The 20778-nt window shown below is 45.0% G+C and overlaps 1 protein-coding gene across 1 annotated transcript; it reads left to right on the top strand.

The window, feature by feature from the left end:
* The first annotated feature begins 6155 nt into the window (after positions 1 to 6155).
* Positions 6156 to 9160, top strand: LOC133930928 (arginine decarboxylase 1-like). The gene has a single exon (XM_062377710.1). It carries the CDS (start codon positions 6805 to 6807, stop codon positions 8902 to 8904), a length of 2100 nt encoding a protein of 699 aa, XP_062233694.1. The 5' UTR covers positions 6156 to 6804; the 3' UTR covers positions 8905 to 9160.
* The last annotated feature ends 11618 nt before the right edge of the window (positions 9161 to 20778 follow it).

Consider the following 20778-nt stretch of genomic DNA (forward strand, 5'->3'; position numbering starts at 1 on the left):
TAACTTGAATGCTTTGTTTCAAGATATTACTAGAAAATAATTAAATGGTAGTAACAAAATCATGATTTCATCGAAACCGGAAAAATCATGGGAAATGTGGGAGGAGTCAGGGATGAATCTAAGATCCAAGGATGAAGAAGGTTGGCAACCAAGCCGATTCTCCCAACCGAACAGAGAGGTTAAACATCATACCCACCACCAGATTGATGACCTTCAGAGTGTAGATAACTAGATAAGGCTAACGTATGGGAGCGATAATTTATATTTGTTTTCTTTGCCTTCTTCAAGCTTGAGGCATGAATACACTATCCACTTCTTTTCCCTCACAAAGTCCTTAGATTTACTCCACAGCGCTAACAATTTCAGTCCTTAAGAAAAGCACGTACTCTAGATTCTTGAAACGTGTATGGAGCGACAAGTAAAACAGCGTCGGAGCTTGAAGATCTTTCGCCAGGCAGGTTGTTTTCAACATTATTGGAAAGAGCCACCGATAGCAGCGTTTGCCCAAAAAAAAAAAACACTCTACAAGGAAGAAGCATGGAACTCGGCACCCACGCTTGACCAGCTCGTCTGCTGTCTCGATATTTTCACGCACTCACGCCTGTGGCTGTGAAACAGGACGAGCTGTACGTGACAGAGATAACAGGAATCCTTCCTCTTGACCGGGCACTTTTTCGTGCGGTACGTGCACCACCTCGCATCACGTCCTCTAGAGATCATGTAGCGCACAGCAAGAATGAAACCGAGGTTGTGTGACCAATGAAGAAAAGAAGCCCGTGCAACGCAATGTGCCGGGGTGGAAACAAGGTGGTTGCCTGCTTTCCTCGCTCAATTTCTAGGGGAGGAAAGAGACGGGACGGAGGAGAAACCAAACACCCAGCGCCGGCGCCGGGTGCCATCTCAACCGGCCGGTCCTGCTCTCCTCTGCCCACGAGATTAGAAACGTCGCGCGTGTGGACTCGGGCGACGGACTTTTCATTCGGAGGACCCGGGCCCGCGCGCCGCCCGCCTTTGCTTGCTCAGACCGCATCTGCCTGTGGTGGCGCGTGCGCGGGTGATCCGGCGCCCGCCCGGGCCGCATCTTTCTGCCCCGGGTTGCGGCCTCCCCCGGCCTCGCCCACCGCGGCACGACGGTCCGGGACGTCCAGAGACTAGGCGAGAGGTGTATGGCTCCTTACTCCCCAGTCTGGTCCGTCCACCTGTCCGAGAGACCCCCGCCCCCCCCCCCCCTGGTCCGGGCGAACGAGGCTCCTTTCATCCATGGCTAGCTTTACGTCTTCGTCGACCGGGATGCAGCTTTCGATAGGCGTAGGCCGTGACATCTGTAGCGTCACGCGTCTACGGGCTTGTTTGATTCGTGTCTTGAGATCTCCGACGTGTGCCACGACATTTTACCTAACATGCCTAAAGTTAGGCGATTAAAATAAGCATCACGATTTGAAAAAAACGAATCTTATCATATTTTTCTAACTCTCCAACACATAGGATCATAACGTTATGAAAGAAATTTCATTATAACTATAACTGCAAATCAAACCACGCCTAAGTTAATTAAACCTTGACAAACAAAAAAGAATCTTATCCTGCTTTTCCAAGTAGGATCATAACACTATGAAAGAAATCTTATTAGGAAAAAGTCCATTTTACTCCCTCAAACTATCACGTTTGTCCAGATAACCCCTGAATTTTTAAACCGTCCATTTTACTCCCCCGAACTATCAATACCGTCCATTTTACCCCCTGGAGTGGTTTTTCTCGGTGGTTTTGATGACGTGGCAGCGGTTTCGCCACGTGGCAGTCCCAGTCAGCATGCTGACATCAGCGTTGCGCAGTAATTCGATTTTTCTTTAGAAAAATAATTCATGAGAATAGATTATTCCGAAAAATAGGTTTTATGTTCAGAAAAAAAATCCAAAAAATATAAAATAATTTAGATAAATGTTTTAATATGTTTTTAGCTCTGTTTTTATTTCTGTAAATATTATTTAATGTTTTTCTAGTGTAAAAATTATTCTAAAAATGTTAGAATAAATGTTTTAATTTAGAAAATAGTTTTAGAAAATATAGATTAATTCTGATAAAGTTTAAAAATATTTTCTTTGATAAAATAAATGCTTTTAATATGTTTTATTGTATATTAAATTAGTTTTAATTATAGAAAAATTAGGTTTAATTCCAGAAAAATGGTTTGTAGTTTTTGTGTCCCATTTGGACACATTTTGATCACATTTGGCTATATTTGGGCATATTTTGGTCATATTTGGGCACATTTTTAGCACATTTGGACATATTTTGGTCACATATTTGCATATTTGGCCATATTTTGGACATATTTAAGTACATTTTGTTATATTTGGGCACGTTTGATCATATTTTGTCCAAATGTGCCCAAAATATGCTCAAAATGTGTTCAAATGTGCCCAAAATATACCCAAAATGTACATAAATATGGCTAAAATGTGTCCAAATGTGGCCAAATATGCCTAAAATGTGCCCAAATGTGACCAAAATGTACCAAAATGTACTTAAATATGTCCAAAATATGGCCAAATATGCAAATATGTGACCAAAATATGTCCAAATGTGCTAAAAATGTGCCCAAATATGACCAAAATGTGCCCAAATATGACTAAAATATGGCCAAATGTGATCAAAATGTGTCCAAATGGGACACGAAAACTACAAACGATTTTTCTGAAATTAAACCTAATTTTTCTAGAATTAAAACTAATTTAATATACAACAAAACATATTAAAAGCATTTATTTTATCAAAGAAAATATTTTTAAACTTTATCAGAATTAATATATATTTTCTAAAACTATTTTCTAAATTAAAACATTTATTCTAACATTTTTAGAATAATTTTTACACTAGAAAAACATTAAATAATATTTACAGAAATAAAAGCAGAGCTAAAAACATATTAAAATATTTATCTAAATCATTTTATATTTTTTGGATTTTTTTCTGAACATAAAACCTATTTTTCGGAATAATCTATTCTCATGAATTATTTTTCTAAAAAAAATCGAATTACTGCGCAACGCTGATGTCAGCATGCTGACTGGGACTGCCACGTGGCGAAACCGCTGCCACGTCTTCAAAACCACCGAGAAAAACCACTGCAGGGGGTAAAATGGACGGTATTGATAGTTCGGGGGAGTAAAATGGACGGTTTAAAAGTTCAGGCGGTTATCTGGACAAACGTGATAGTTCGAGGGAGTAAAATGGACTTTTTCCATCTTATTATAACTATAACAGCAAATTAAACCACGTCTAAATTAATTAAACCAAATAAACTTAGCCATGACAAAGTGTGTGATGACATGAGACTGTGAACCAAACAGTTGGTGCAGGACTTAAGATGCCACACATGCAGCATATACCAGCAAGATTTGCGTATAAATTAGTGTGCGTCATAGCGTGGCAAACAGCGTCAAAGTCCGAGACACAACTCGTATATTCAAATAGTAGAATCATCTATATGTAGATGATTTCACAGTCAGTACATCCAGCTATTAGACGAGGAAAAAAAACAAGGATGAGGGCCTCCTGCTGAGTTCGCGCTCGACAGCGTTGGATCAGTAGGACCTCAACGAACAGCTAGCTTTACCTGCCCAATATAGTAACATCCACAGTCGCCAGGTCACTGTTAGCGAATCAGGCGAAAACGATGAGTCCAGTGGCACCATACTACTCACACGTGAACCGTAGGAAAAAAAATGTTGCGCACGCCAAGCCCGGATAGACAGAGCCTAGCGCCGTCGATTCCACGCACGCATCGATCTGGCCCGTCCGTCCCGAGATAAAATCTCGATATTTCCGGACGCGTCTCCCTTCTATCAAAAGGAGAACAATTTGCGAACGCGCTCGTAGCGATGGTCCGCTCGCTGGTGAGCGAGGACCGGTCGGGAGTTCGGTTCTTGGACTCACATAATTTCTTCTTTCAGAGTAGGGTATCGTGTCTATCGTGTAGGGAGTCTTAAGTTTTATAAATCTTTTTAATAGATGTATGTGTATATATGTTAGTATAGTTTTAGTATACATTTTAGAGTGTGTAGAGGTGTGCGTATGTACTGGTAATATGTACTATAAGTATTCTCTTTTACTTATCGTTTAGTATATCGACATGGTCTTTAACAAGCACATTTAATTATTATTTTTAATAACTAACTCTTGGTAAAACTTGATAAAAATTAAATAGTGTTAAAGTATTTTCATGATAAATTTATTATTATTATTTTTATATGTTAAATATTAATAGTTTTATATATTTTAATAGTTAAAATTTCTAAAGTTTATGTGGTATTTAGTATACGTTCAGATATATATATCCAGCGTTAGGGTTAAAAAAGAGAACAATTTTTTTTCCCCCGGGAGCAGCGCGCATGAGGTCAGGGGCGACGCATCTCGCTCGCGTGGACTGGCCGCCGTTTTCTCCTCTCCTCTCCTCCTCGGAGCGGCACGCGAGCAAGGAGGGAGAAGGCGATGTGATTTGAGAGGCGGACGCTAGATCCAGGGAGGGCCGGTCCCACCTGCAGCCACGCGGCGTCCCGACGCGGTCCTGCCTGCCGCGGATCTCGTTGGATTGGATTCCACGGCACAGGCCACAGGCCAAATTCCAGAAGCAGACGACGCCATCGCTTCGAAAAGGCGCAGGGAGGTGGGCTCGACCCGGCGTGTTTTGCGCGCAACCCCCCGTAATGACGTCGAATCGCGTTTTGAGCTCTTTTTCTCTTTCTCAAGCAGAAACTGAAATCTCGATCATAGACGTTTCCTTGTTACCGTGCAAAATTAGCAAAATCTCGACTAATGAAGAACAAGGGGGCGGAGAATCCAAACGGTGCATTCCCTTTTGTTATCCAACCTGCTCCGCAAAAAACAAAGAATCCAGCAAAAATCGTATCCACCAACCAAACCAGAGAGAATTTTCCCCCACCGATCCAAGATAGAGCTAGAAAAACCAAAGCAATTCCCCAGGATTCAAAGTTCCTAATTCCCTGCCTGTTGACCAGTATTTTTTTACTGGTAAATAAAATTGATAAAGGTCACCGATAAATCGGATTTATTAAATAAAATTCAATTAAAATGCCAGTAAACATAATATGGTAAATTTTTCCTACAGAATTCACCGATAAAACTGGTAAACGGATGTATTGAATATACCAGCCAGAATTTTTTCATGCTCCTCGCCAAGAGAACAGCATGCAACCAACTCTATGCAAAATCCAAAAGTAAACAACATACCCGATCCGATTTGCCGAAATAGATAATATGTCGTGTATTTATAATTTTAACATACGTATTCAGTACCTTATTTATAAAAATAGATTTTTAGCATACTGTACCTCGAAAATAAACCGGCCTCACTGTTTTCGGCACATGAGATGCTGAATACAGCATTGTAATATCATGTGTTTTCGGCATATGAGGAGCCGAATACGGTTCAAGTGGCGTATTCGGCACCCTGTGTGCCGAAAATGATGGGGCCGATTTGTTTTCGGGTATGGTACGTTAAAAATCCGTTTTCAATAAATAAGTTACCGAATATGAATACTAAAATTATAAATATAATGATATATGATCTATTTTAAGATTTTTTTTCCCAACCAACCCTTGCTACGGAAACGAAGAAAAAGCGTGAGGCAGCTGGCCCGCCCTGAGATCCGCTTGGTTCACACGCCCCTCGCCCGCCAGGTTGAATCCGGATGACCCCGTCCGCCGCAGGGAATCCAGCACAAAACAGCGAACAAAACCCCGCACAAGTCCGATCCCGCCCGGCCCCAGCCGCCGGATGGCCGATCGCACGGCTGCGGCGAGGCGCCAGCTACCGCCCGGTCCCAGCCGAGGCGCAACAGAACAATGACACAGCCACACAGGGATGGATCAAAGAACGTGACCCCCCGGAGGGGAGGACCACCGCGGAGGCAGGCAGGCGGCATGTGAGGTGCGAGCCGAGACGCAGCAATTAACGGGCCCTGTCCACGAGCCTTCCCATCGACCTCCCTGACGTGTGGGCCCGACTTGTCAGGATCAAGCCTCACCGCACCTACCCCAGGTCACCAACGAAAGGCAGGGAGAGGAGAGGAGTGGAAAAAGCCGTGCGGCGAACGGGGCCCACCGGTGGTGCGCCCCCCTATAAAAGGAGGCTCCACGCCCAGCCGGAACCCTCGCCTCGGTCACGACGCGCAGTCGCCCATTTCGCATCTCGTTGCGCTCTTCCTCCGATTGGCCGCCGCCCGCCCCGCTCTCTTCAGAACAAGAAACAAACCCACCCCGACCACAGCAACAGGGCCGCCTCCCAGCCGCCGCCGCCTCCGCCGTCTCCGTCCCCGACGTCTTCTGCTGAACGCCGGCGTGGGGTGCCCGGGCTCCACCACCGGCGACGACTCCCTCTCCGCCGCGAGCGTTCCCCTCGACTGCTTCGTTTGCGGGGGTAGCCGGGGCTCCGGCCTCGGCGGCTTTCAAAGCCCCCTTCCTCACAACAGTATCCAAAATCCCGTCCTAGAGTTCTTCTACCTCCCGTTCCAGAATTTCCTCTTTTGGCGTCACCGATAGCAGTTTCATCGATCTCGATCTCGATCTCGATTTCGATCCATTTCTTGTTTTCTTCTTTCTCTTCGATTTCTTGCTAGCTAATACATCGATCGACCGCCTCACCTCGTTTCATTCTTTTCTGTTGTTCTGATTTGTCGCCGCTAACACCACCCAAACAGCAAACTTTTATAGCACAGAAAACAAATCCCAAAAAAAAAGGTTAACTTTTTTCTGTGGACTTTAGCGTTCTCCGGTTGTGACGAGATGCCTGCGCTCGCCGTTGACGCTACGGCACCTGTGGCGCACGCCTTCGCGTCGTGCGACGTGGCGCACTTCCCGACCCCACTGATGGGCTCTGCCGCCGGGGCGGACAAGCAGGAGGCTGCCGCGTGGTCGGCCGACCTCTCCGCGGCGCTGTACAACGTGGACGGCTGGGGCGCACCCTACTTCTTCGTCAACGAGGATGGCGACGTCGCCGTTCGCCCGCACGGCGCGGCCACGCTGCCCGGCCAGGAAATCGACCTGGCCAAGGTCGTCGCCAAGGCAGCGGGGCCGCGCGCAGCCGCCGGGCTCGGTCTGCCGCTGCCGCTGCTAGTGCGCTTCCCCGACGTGCTGCGCCACCGCGTGGAGGCCCTCAACACGGCGTTCGACTACGCCGTGCGCTCCACCGGCTACGGCGCGAGGTACCAGGGCGTGTACCCGGTCAAGTGCAACCAGGATAGGTACGTCGTTGAGGACATTGTCGAGTTCGGCGCGCCGTTCCGCTTCGGCCTGGAGGCCGGCTCCAAGCCGGAACTGCTGCTCGCCATGAGCTGCCTCGTCGCGCGCGGCAACCCGGACGCCCTGCTCATCTGCAACGGCTACAAGGACGACGAGTACGTCTCGCTCGCGCTCATGGCGCGCGCCATGGGGCTCAACACGGTGATCGTGCTCGAGCAGGAGGAGGAGCTCGATATTGTCGTCGAGGCAAGCCGCCGCCTTGGCGTGCGCCCGGTGGTCGGCATGCGCGCCAAGCTGCGCACCAAGCACGCCGGCCACTTTGGCTCCACGTCGGGGGAGAAGGGCAAGTTCGGCCTCAATGCTGCCCAGATACTGTCCGTGGTGACCAAGCTCAAGACCATTGGTATGCTCGACTGCCTCCAGCTCCTGCACTTCCACATTGGCTCCCAGATCCCGACGACTGCTCTGCTCTCCGATGGCGTCGGCGAGGCCGCGCAGATCTACTGTGAGCTCGCCCGCCTCGGCGCGGACATGCGCGTCATTGATGTCGGTGGTGGCCTCGGCATCGACTATGATGGAAGTCACTCTGCCCAGACCGACATGTCAGTGGCATACAGCTTGGAGGAGTACGCGGCGGCCGTGGTTGCCGCGGTTGGCCGCGTCTGTGACCGCAAGGGGGTTCAGCACCCCATCATCTGCAGCGAGAGTGGCCGCGCGCTGGTGTCTCACCACTCGGTCCTGGTGTTCGAGGCCTTCTCGGCTTCAGCGCCTGGCCGCATTGACACAGCGACGGCCTACCTGCTTGAGGACCTCACCGACGACTGCCGTGCTGACTACCGCAACCTCATGGCTGCTGCGGTTCGTGGTGACTACGATACCTGTGCTCTGTACGCCGACCAGCTCAAGCGCCGCTGCGCCGAGCAGTTCAAGGAAGGGGTTCTTGGCCTGGAGCACCTTGCTGCGGTTGATGGGCTCTGTGAGATCGTCGCCCGTGGCATGGGCGCGGCCGAGGCGCCGCGCACGTACCACATCAACCTTTCCGTGTTCACCTCCCTGCCGGACATGTGGGCCATCGGGCAGCAGTTCCCGATCATTCCAATCCAGCGCCTGCACGAGCGCCCGGCCATTGATGGTGTCCTGTCAGACCTCACCTGCGACAGCGACGGCAAGGTCGGCCAGTTCATCGGCGGGAGGCACAGCCTGCCGCTGCACGAGCTTCCCAGCCACGGCACCCGCGGGTACTACTTGGGCATGTTCCTCGGGGGCGCGTACCAGGAGGCGCTCGGCGGGCTGCACAACCTGTTCGGCGGGCCGAGCGTGGTGCGCGTGTCGCAGAGCGACGGTCCCCACTGCTTCGCGGTGACGCGCGCAGCGGCGGGGCCGTCCTGCGCCGACGTGCTCCGCGCGATGCAGCACGAGCCCGAGGTCATGTTCGAGGTCCTGAAGCAGAGGACCGATGGCGCCACGGCGGCTGCCCTCGCCAGAGTTTTCGGTGCAATGCCGTATCTCGTGTTCGACCCCGAGGCAGCGGTGATGTCCAGCGGGGAGAGCTGCGGCATGAGCAGTGACTCGGAAGGGTCTGCCGCCGGCGCTGCCGATGAAGATGATGATGAGTGGGAGTTCATGCGCGGGTTCACCGTGTGATGGCTGATGATGAAACACTCAAGCTCCCCTGTACCTGTCCTGTGTCGCTGGTGGACGATGTTGCCAGCAGTTGTCAGTCAGTCGCCGGCGTTGGTAACCCCTCCGCCCGGTGTTGTATCGTGTCATGGTCGTTGTCGTCGGGTGTCTCGTCGTCGCCGGAGTTTCGTGGCGCCGCTTTTTTTATTTCGAATGCGTCAGTGTCCACTGTTCACCTTTTTTCTGGGAAATAAAAAGGAACTAATAAGTTTCTCTTCAACTGTTAGATTTATTTCTTCAAGAATTTAGCTGTGCCAGTGTATGCAATGGGATGAGGTGACAATACGGGCCGGGGACCTCAACCTCCTCGATCGTCTTCTTCCCCTCTTGTCCATTGTAATTTTCTCTCTTCTTCAGAGTGGAAGGACGACAATAAGACAGAAAAAAAGGTTACTGAAAATTGTTCTTGCTTTGTGTCTGTTGCTGTGACTCTTCTTCCTTGCTTGTGCTTTTCCGAAGAGGTGCTCTGCATGAGCAAGACGAACTCAAAGGCAACTCGACCACTGCGACGATGTTTTCGAGCCCATCGGGATTGCACCGTCAGAAACGTGTTGGCGGGAAGAGGCGGGAAAGAAACGGCTAGTCGGCGACCTCCGTCTCTCCCCTGCCTTCAGGTCTGCTTCGCTTGGCTGCTCTCTTGTATCCTACTGAACTCATCTGTTCTGTACCTCCATTTCCGTCCGTGACCAAGCCAGGATTTAAAGAATGGCGTGACGAAGCCAGGATTTAAAGAATGGGTATTCAAAGTTATTAAAAATGTTTAATTTTAATGTAATCAGTAATGGACGCATCATGCGATAGCGTGGAAGAATTTTTTTCGTAAATCTTAGCTTTTAGCGTGAGAAGCTATTTTGATTAAATCTAGTATAATACACTATGAAGCTAATTTTTTGTACTCACTGATTATCCAATATTAAATGAAAGGTAGGTGAAACACATCATATTAATACATATGAAATATTTGTAATTTGACCTAGTTCACCAAGTCAAGACAAGAGTTAGAAGATCAAATTCATTTGAACAATTTTTAAAAGTCAATCATAACACTTATATTATTTTTCTACACTATCGGATCAGCATCAACAGAAGTGAGATAGAAAATTATTTGCTTTCGAAAAAGAAAATAGAAGATTATAAAATTGAGAATGATAGTGCAGAATTGGGGAATGGTGTAATGGACATAATGGATGGGGGCTACCAATGTGGGTGGTATGAGTGAGATAATTGGGCATAGGGTGGGTGTGTTTCTTGTGAAAGAGAATTTTTATTGTCTATTGATGTTCAAAACTTACGACAAACCTATCAAAACACTTTTTAACTATCATCTATATGTATCAATTTTTTTGCCAAAAATAATAGGTATTCAGTAGAATACCCTTGAATTATGGTAGCTCCGCCCATGCTTTCCGTTGCTTTCGACCTCCGAGTCCAGGCAGATGTTACGGCTGCGAGCATGCGTTTGGAATCGCTGGATAAACCCAGAGATATTCGGACGCCACGCGGTGGGTTGCTGCGGATTCGATCGAACTCTTTGCTACCTGTTGCTTGCGTCCTTGCTTGTCTGCATGTCATTCTCGGCACGGTAGGTGAGGTGAGATGATCTTGCACAAGTATTGCAAGAACAAGTCGTCTAAAATTTATGAGCAGTTTTGGATTCTGGAGCAAAGGTCCAGCGCGACGTGTTCCGGGATGCGTGGATCGGAGTAGGTGAGCGGCTCCTGCCGCCGGCAGCCAGGTGTTAAACTACGACTTCCCTGTCGCCGCTTCCCGCCGCGCAGAGTTCAGGTTCAGAGACTCCAGACACAGGTTGCATCTGTTACAAACTGGGAGGAACCTTGCATTTCAATTTTCATGTATGCCCTTTTTTTAACTTTTCAAGTATATGCCCTCGTTGTTGCCACTGAGTGAAGATGAGAATACAACGGCTTAGCCATTGGAAATTGCTGTGCGCATTCAGACATGCACAAGGTCAGGGTTACTCTACTACTTTGGCAACAAGGGTTACTCTAGTGTCCCTCCCCTCTGACCCCACCCATCACACATGATACGTTTGGTTAGAGGATAAGTTTAGATAAGATATAAGCATCCGTATTTTGTTGGATGAATGATCTAATTTCTTGTTTGATAGTATGGATAGGATGATCTAATTTCTTATTTGTCTAGTCAAAATTTTATGAGACCGCTTGTCATATATTTTGCTTCTCATCCAAGTATAATCATGTGAGATCTTGTTTTGTTGATTTAATTGCAATAGATACAATGATACAATGGACCGCAAATCAGATAAACGGTTTAGAAGATAATATCATTGAAAGAGTGATAACAAAAAAAAATTACTCTAACCAACCAAAAATAAGCCACAACGTATGCATTCATCCAATATCTCATAAGAATATTCTCTTAAACTGACCATCCATCCTAGACTAACCTCCAACCAAATACCCTCAGAAACTGGATGGTCATCCACATATATCCCCTAGATTAAACACGCCCTTACATGCAACGACTGACAACAGACCAGGTTCAAGAAGTATTTTATTCACGACTTATCACAGAAGACAAATTGCATGGCTGATAGATCAACATTAAAAAGTGCATGATCCTTATGCCCCGAGTGCCTATTTGATAGCTTTCAAACCAGCTCTCAAAGTGAAATCAGTGGGAGCTTTATCAAATGATAATTTGTAGTTTTTAGTTTTCAGAGTGATTCTGTAGGAGTGATTCACTGAAATGAACTAGATACTGTGAGCTAAAAACCTAGCTTCCACTGATTTATTCTCTCACATAATCACTTCTTCCGTAGAGTTTATACTAGAGAATAATTGGATAATTACTTTCAGCCACAACATTACTTACCTTAGAGAATCACTTCTCGCGAAGAATTTGAATCAGAAGAAGCTCCAAACTAGCCCTGAATCTCCCATTGGTCACAAACTATTACTGAAGAGCAGAGCACATGGCATTCCCTACCAAAAACTTTAGAACCTCAGCACCATCTGCGCTTGATCTCGACTATCTGTTTCCCGATCAGGCGGGCTACAACACTCCAAGAGCATGTGGTGTGTAAGGATCGGTAGGCAAGGATGGTCCACGCAGAAGTAACCGCTTCAATGTGAGCCACTCTCCAGACGGCATTGCGGTGGCGGATGAAGATTCAATGATCAAGGCTATGAAGCGGGCTGCTGCCCACAATCTGGACTCACCAACGAGGTTTGTGTTGGCGACTGACCTTGCCAAGTCACCACGCTCTCCTGTTACCATTTTAGGTAAGCCACAATCTACCTTCGATTTTTCTATTACTTCTTTACCTAAGGAGAAAATTACTTCCATGCTGGGTAAATTAGGTGTTTCTTAGGGTAGTTGTAGCAATAAAATAAATCTATCTATCAAAGCTTTAAAAAATGTTGATGTAGACAGGATGAAGGTGGCTAAGTATTTAAAAGCTATGAATAATTTGCCATAAAATGGTTTCACAAAAGAGGTGAATCTGTTTGACGGAAGTGATGACAAGGACACCGAATCTGATGGTGCTCTACTCGCTCACTTGGTTAAGGATGTGTCCGAAGTCGAATGGGATGAGGTATAGCTAGGCACAAAAATCTGTGACCTTATGTCTACTGCTAGAAAATCTAAATCATCTTTTAAGACAAAAGGACAAAAAGCAACAATTAGCGGCAAGAAATCCATAAAAATGTTTCCCAATGAAAAGCATCTTCTGGAGTAACAGAGGCCTCTCCGACTTAGCTAAATATCGGTACGTTGCCGATACTTTTAAGGAACATAATTTGGACTTTGTGGGCTTATTAGAGACTGGGAAGAGTGATTTGCCAAGAACGAATCAGACTCACCTTTCGGTTGGCACTGATTTTGTTTGGCATTGCCTTCCTACTCACGACAGATCTAGAGGAATACTTCTTGGTATCAATGCGTCCACTATAGATTTATCTCTATTTATCTCTGATTGTGGAAGGGGAGTTTTTTTATTCAAATTCCATCTAAGCAACAGGTTAGATAAATTTAAATGGATCCTTATGACGGTCTATGGACCGGCGCAAGGCAATTTCAAATCTAGCTTCCTAGCGGAGCTAGTGCAGGCCTGCCAGTAGAACCGGCTTCTCACGTTGATTGACAGAGATTTCAATATCTTGAGGAACAGTTATGAGAAGAACAACAACAAATAAACGTCTGTTGGCCTTTTCTGTTTAATACTGTCATTGATAGCTTTGATCTTAGAGAAATTTCTTTAACGAGGCGACAATTTACTTGGGCAAATTCCTTTCATAATCGAACTTATGAAAAGTTAGACAGAGCTATGATGACTATGGAATGAGAGTCTAAATATTCGTTGGTTTCTGTGCACGCTCTGGATAGAGGTGTTTTGGATGACACAACCTTGTTGCTGGATACTGGATCGGCGGCTTTCCTAGGAACCGGAAGATGTTCAAACTAGAACTAAGTTGGTTCACTCGGGATGACTTTTATGACCGATGTCTCCCAGGTCTTGAAGGTGGAGAATGATTTCCTTATAGCACCTTTTTCGGAGAAGAAAGTTCGGGATGCTGTGTTTGAAATGGAACACAATAAAGCTCCAGACCCAGATGAATTTTCAGTAGAATTTTACCAAAAATTCTGGAATGTCATCAAGTTTGACTTGATGAATTTATTCCAAGAATTATATGTGGGAGAACTCCCGTTATTTAGCCTTAATTTTGGAGTGATAACTATATTGCCGAAAATCAAAGAGGCAAATCGGATCTAACCATATAGACCTATTTGTTTGTTGAATATCAGCTTCAAAATTTTCACAAAGGTGGCCACAAATCGGATAAATTCCGTTGCGGATCATGTGGTTAGTCCAACTCAAACTGCGTTCATGCGATGACAAAATATCCTAGAGGGAGTCATCATTTTACATAAAACAATTCATGAATTGCACATATAGAATATAAATAGGGTTATTTTAAAAGTAGATTTTGAAAAAGCCTACGACAATGTCAAATGGCTCTTCCTACTACAGACTCTTCGGATAAAAGACTTCTTGCCCAAGTGGATATCTTGGATTGAGACTTTCGTTTTGGGAGGTAGTGTAGCAATTAAAGTGAATGATGACATCGAACCTTTCTTTCAAACTAAAAAAGGACTCTGACAGGGAGACTCGCTATCCCTATTGTTATTCAATATTGTTGCGGACATGTTAGCTGTTCTTATCAAAAGGGACAAAGCTGACGGGCACATAAGTGGGGTAATACCTCATCTTTTGGATGATGGTATATCTATTCTACAATACGCTGATGACAAGATACTCTTTATGGATCATGACCTTGAGAAAGCTCGCAATATGAAGATGCTGTTTTGTGCTTTTGAGCAACTCTTGGGCCTTAAGATCAATTTTCATAAGAGTGAACTATTTTGATTTGGCGACGCTCAAGCCATGACCGAGCAATACACTGAGCTTTTCAGATACAGTACTGGCGAATTCCCTTTGTGGTATCTTGGTATTCCTATCCACTATAGGAAATTGAGAAATGTGGATAAGAAAGGGGTTGAGGAGCGGTTGGAGAAGAAACTCAGTAGTTGGAAAGGAAAACACATTTCAACTGACGGGCGACTAACATTGATTAATTCAGTACTTACTAGCCTACCTATGTACATGATGTCCTTCTTTGCTTTACCAAGGGGATTCTTAAAAAGCTTTATTATTTTTGCTCCAGGTTCTACTGGCAAAATGATGATCAAAAGAAAAAATATCGTCTTACTAAATGGAATATCCTGTGCCGATCAAGAGAATAAGGGGGCTTAGGGATTCAGGATCTTGATTCCAAGAATGTTGCCTTGCTTAGCAAATGACTTTTTTAAGTTGCTCACTACTGATGAAATGTGGCAACAGCTGATACGCAACAAGTACTTGGGCTCAAAGCCCCTTTCGCAAGTCCAGTGGAAAGTTGGGGACTCACATTTTTGGGTCAACCTTATGAAGGTGAAGCGTGATTTTCTCCGCTTTGGAAACTTCATAATCAAAGACAGCACCCAGATCAGGTTTTAGGAAGACCGATGGTTGGAAAATTCAACTATGCGAGAACATGCCTCTACAATATAGTTAGGAGCAAACATGATACTTTATAGGAACAAAATTAGTGGTGTGAAACGCTTTACTTTCTTGAATCGCTAATATTGAGCTCACTCGGGAGCAAGATGAATTCTACTGGAATTTAACCCACAATGGGCAGTTCACGGTGAAATCTCACTGTCTTTCCTTGGGGAATTATGATGTTCCCAACTTAAACAAACGCCTTTGAAAATTGAAGGTACCACTCAAAGTCGTGATCTTCCTTTTGTACTTACATCAAGGTGTAGGTCTAACGAAAGATAATCTGGCTAAATGCAAGTGGCAAGGCAGTACGAACTGTTGCTTCTGTCATAAAGAGAAGACAATTAAACATCTGTTCTTTGAATGTCGTCTTGCCCAGGCTGTGTGGTCTATCATACAAGTGGCTTTAAGACTTTTCAGACCTTATAGTGTATCTTATATGTTCGGTACTTGGCTACGGGGTATTAGGAATGACTTGAAACCGCAAGTCCTGCTGAGGGCAGCTGCTACTAGTTGGTCACTATGGTTATGCAGAAATGATAGTGTTTGATAAGAGAATTATTTCTTCTCCTTTACAGGTTATTTACCATTGTACTCACTGCGTCTGTACATGTGCCATCCTACAGAGGTCGGAGTCTCAGGGTATGGTTGCGCAAGCGTGTTAACACTTGAGCAGGTGGTCAGGTAGTTTTTTACCTAGAAAAATGAGTGACGGTCTAGTCGGAGTATCAGCGCACTTTAGCAACTCCTGTTTCCATCAAAGTTAAACCTTTGTGGTATTTTCTCTTTTCTTTTTGGCTATGTGCATCTTAGTTATGCAGAGACTAAAAGTGTTCTCAGCTCAATTACATTATTTTGATATAATTATCTGAGTTTAATAAAAACTTCCTTTATATAAAAAAAAGAGCATGTGGTGTGCTTTCGCATGCCAGAAGGATCAGATTCTAGCTCCAAGACGGTAGGCAGGGTGAAGAATAGATAGGGGCCAGGTGACCTTTCACCCTTCCAGCATTATTTCATTCCTCCATGGGGCATTTGTGCTGTGAGATTCCAGATCCTACACCTGCCGACCTTGTCCTGATCCTGTCCAGGCAAAGCACAACGCATGTCAAGCTCCTAGCCAGACCGAAAGAAGCTCTGAGCTGCTGTGTGAGCTAGTGGCTCAGTGCCGAACTGCACTGCGTAGATGTTGTGCGTATATTCGCTGTGTCTTTCAGCATCTATCCGGGGGTAAAGTCTGAAAGATTTCACGCCTGACTGACTAACATGAGATCAAGAATCTTCTTTGCTCTTCTCGACAATTATACTGGTGTCCATCGGCTGTTAGATCGTTGGCTCCTCACGTCGCTGTAAGGTCTGTTTTTTTTAATTCTGATTATGGATTCTATTCTAAAAAATAAAAGAAAAACAAATAGTCACAATTTGAAAAATGATTCTCGCAATCTATTATTCACGTTATACTGTGTGAATCCTATAATACATAGTCTGATAGGAAGAAACTTCTCGACATAAAACAAATTGTGAAGATACATAGGAAAAACAAACAGGGCCTAATGCTTGCTGGGATTATTCGATGCCGTTTATCCGAGATTGTTTGTCGAGCACTGGCTCTCTGGTGTATCGAAGGGTTAGCTGCACCGTTGGCACTGACCGAATAACGCTTTTGCACAAGTCAAATATTTCTGGGAGAATGCGACAGAGAATGGCGAACGCGTCAAATATTCAGAAGTGTGATCATGGATGTTGTCTCGTTTACTGTTTACACCCAGCGGTAAAGCAAGAGTGTTTCCTAAAGATGAGGCTAGGTGATTGTAAATTTTATAGAGCGCATATAAGCTCCATTTTTTTTTCCTTCTCTCCAATTTGAGTCAATTAGCGCAACGTGACGCTTTTTCTCTTTTGAATTAGTAACGGTCATGAGTTTGAATTATTGCATGCAGCAGTTTGTTTTCGCTTGACTTGCAATTATCAAGACGTGCATGCATTCTGTCCCTTCCTCTTTCAGCAATCAGCAGCTCCTGCAAGAATGCATGATGCATCGTTTATTGAAAGTTACACATTGCATACTCAGTTGAGTAACCTTCTGCTTCTTTGTTTGCAGAGCTAAACTTTTCATGTAGTTGCTGCTTCAGACATCTAGGCTCCCGGAACACTTGTATGATAGGCAAGTCCGTACCGCGCTTGGCATTAGCAGTGATAAGCGTTGCCGTTCACTGCACCACTGGTGTTGCATGGTCAGAAGCATTCATACACAATACATGTTATCCACATACTATTTCAGAAGGTCCATTTCAAGTTTGAGCGGATAGGAAAAAAGCCAAAATCCGTGCTTAATGATATGATGTGCAGAGCTCCTGCGTGTTCTCGGGAGAAACGAAAGAGCAGATAGAAGAGCTCAGTGACAATGTCAAATGGAGAGAAGCTGGTGCGTACCTAAAGGGCGACATCGAGCATATCATAGACTAGTCAAGCTCCATCTTTCAAATGCAATGCTGCGACATGTTGATGCCGGCAGTGTTAGCAAATAAACCTTGTGCTTCTAGAAACCACATTTATGAAAATGACCAGGCAGTTGTAACAGTTTTCTGCATAGCGGATGCAGAGTAACCATTGGCAGATGCGCCTCATGGCGATTAGTTTATGAAAATGATCAGGCAGGGTCTGTTTCTGCATGTCTGTCACTCTAGAATCTGGATGCAGAACTTTGACTACAGAGCTGGAACCAAAGTGTTTCAGCTCCTTGCAAGAGAGACCACATTTTTCTTTCTTTTGTTTCAATCCAAACTTTCAAATTACATTATCTGTTTGTCGAAAAAGCTCAGCATGTGGTCCAATTTGACGGATCGAGGAGACTCAATCCATCTGGGACTTGAAACTTGAAAGATCAGGACGTTTCCGGACATTGAGAAACGGTAGGTGAGCAGTTTCTGCTGATGCATGTTTGAACCAGGACACTACCACTCACCAGATCAGTGGTTGTTGAGACGCCGTGAACCGGAGACTTTTGAGCAGAAATCGTCCAGAAGAGCAATGAATTTCAGTCTCCGAGACGCTCGTATGCGACATTGGAGCAAGTGTATTTCTTGGACTCGATTACCTACGTTGTTAGTTTAATGTTTTTGGATCGGATTGTATTAGATTGGATCAGTCGCCTTCCTACTCTGAAACTTTACGACTTCAAGAGGAATGGTTGGACGAGTGAAGCTTCCTGGGTCGACAGGGTCGTTGCTATGTCACATCTCATATTAGAGATATCCGATCCGGAGATTATATATCAGAGGACAGATAAGAAAATAGTGGAAAATGTGAATTCACATGTGCACATCGGCTGACCAGAATTATGTAAGCCGAGAATGAATTTCAATCTGACGTGACCTCTGAATATTTGGTGGCTTGCATTTGACCCAAGATTTTGATCGTTTTATCATCTGTCTGCCCGTATATACTATTCTTATTGTGCTTAGAATAATGAGAAACTACACTCTTCAGTTAAAAAAACGAAAGGACAGTCTGTAGAATAAAACTAAGTGCGTGGAAAAATAGGCACATACGTGATTTACGTTTGATTAATGGAGAGTAAAAAGACCAATACAAAAATTCGCGGTTGAGATCGAGTAAATCGCCACTAGATCATTTTCTTTAAACGATCGGGCTACAAATATGAGACCACTTGAGTGTTACTTTCAGGCACACGACTCCCTGTGGCTGTCGAAATTCTGGGCCTCTATTTTTGATCTTTCAGATCATGCACGACCCTGCGTGTTTCTTTCATCTGACGAAACGTCTTTGGATCAGCTACGTTTGTGTTGGTATTTTATTTTCCGTCTCTGAACTGTTGCTTTGATTTGTGTCGAAGCTACCGAAACAAAAAATAAAAATAAAAAGATGAAGCATTCCGTCCCTGCTACCAGTTTTCCCCAGTTGGAATTAGCAGAGGATAATGTAATCTGGTCAGTGATCTTCTCGGTCGTGTGCTTGTGCGGTGCTGCTGTGATCGATTTTGGCCGACTCTGTAAATCGATATCCACGCATTGAAAAACCAAGCCCAAGCGAAGAAAAAGAATAGTTTGACCCGTGGTTTCACGAGAGCTTTTTTCTTTTGCAAAAGATGCAGACTCGCTCAAAGGACATGTTGCAATATATTATATAGAGATTTGATGTCTGAAAGGAGAAAAGTAGCTCAAAAGTAAGGTGAAGAGAAGATGGAAGAAGGCCGTCGCCGGGAGGCACCGGACGTCGGGAAGCAGACGGGGATTTTTTATTTTTATATGTCGAAAATCAAAAAAATATATAAATAGACGTTCGTTTCAAAAAATTGCAGAACTAGACTAATGTTGTCCACGGGAAGAAGGCCGATAGGTTTAAAAAAATAAATATGTCACCTTTCCAACGAGCGACATGTTAAAAAAAATAAAAATACAATATTTTAATGCTCCCAAAATTTAAAACACTATCAAAATAGTCATGAAACATTCTGAAAAAATATATGGTGTAGATGATGCTATAATCTAACTCTCCAAAAAATTTAACTCAAACAATTACGTGTACAATGAGAATAATAAAAGGCAAATTTTATTGTACAGAGTTAAAAAAACAAATTTCATTGTATAGAGTTTGACAGAATCTATACAATAAAATTTATCTTTTTAATTTCTCATTGTATAGATCATATTTTTGTTTGAATTTTTGTAAGAGCTAGACCATAGTATACTTTACATCACCAAAAAAAAAATTAGAATTTTTTATGACAATTTCGATAGTGTTTTGAATTTCGAACGAATGAAATGAAGTATTTTTTATATTTTTAAACATGACGCCCATTGAAAAAGCGATGAGCCTATCGCCCTTCCAACTAGGGATGACAACAGGTCGTATCGGGTGAGAGTGAAGCATATCCATACCTAACCTGAGACCAGAATCGGGTTACCCGACCCATGCTCGCAAAGAGTGACGAGCCTAATTCCATGCCTGTGCACGTGTAGATCGGGTACCTAAAGTGCGGCGACGGTTGGTGGTGTGGTCAAGGTCGGGGCACGGATGGCTAGGGGACAGGGCGTGGCCGTGCGGCGTCATCAGTGTCAGCTGGCTAGGGGTGGGGGCAGCTGGCGGTGAGGTGCGGGTGTGTCAACCGGCTGAGGATGGCACCCGGCAGGGAACCGGCTGGGGGTGTGAGTGTGCAGCGCCGACGTTCGGCTTCCACCTTGGGAGCGAGTTAAGACCTAGGGTTATAGATCTTCCACCTTGGGCTGGGCTAGAGAGGTTACGGTAATTGAGCTAGGCTGTTTGGTGTGCTTCATGGATATACCCGTGGGCAGATTGTAATACACATGCCTGATCCGTGACTTCATTGGTACCCAACCAGCCGTGCTCGTGGGCGAAATCGAATAATTGTGCTCGCACCTGTCAAGCACGACACCCGTGGTTATCTAAACCTGCAAGTAGGATTTTCATCCCTACTTTCAACAGACGATAGTAGTCTAGTTCCTGTAATTTTTTCGTACGACACCTATTTTTACAATGTTTTGATTTTCGAAATATAAAAAATAAAAAAGCTCAGCAGACGGTCGGGGTCGTGGGTACCTTTGATCTTGGTGGGCTAGCTGGCTGTCCGGAGCCTTGGGCAGGCCGTGGGTGCGTGGGCCAGCCCAACAACAGTAGGCACGGCATGGCTGGCCCGCGAGGTGGAGCGACCTACGCCCTGCCCGTGAACAGACGGCGAGGTCGTGACAGCACGGACAAGGAGAGGTTCG

The sequence above is a fragment of the Phragmites australis genome, chromosome 10 (genome assembly GCF_958298935.1).
Source record: "Phragmites australis chromosome 10, lpPhrAust1.1, whole genome shotgun sequence".
Lineage (NCBI taxonomy): Eukaryota > Viridiplantae > Streptophyta > Magnoliopsida > Poales > Poaceae > Phragmites > Phragmites australis.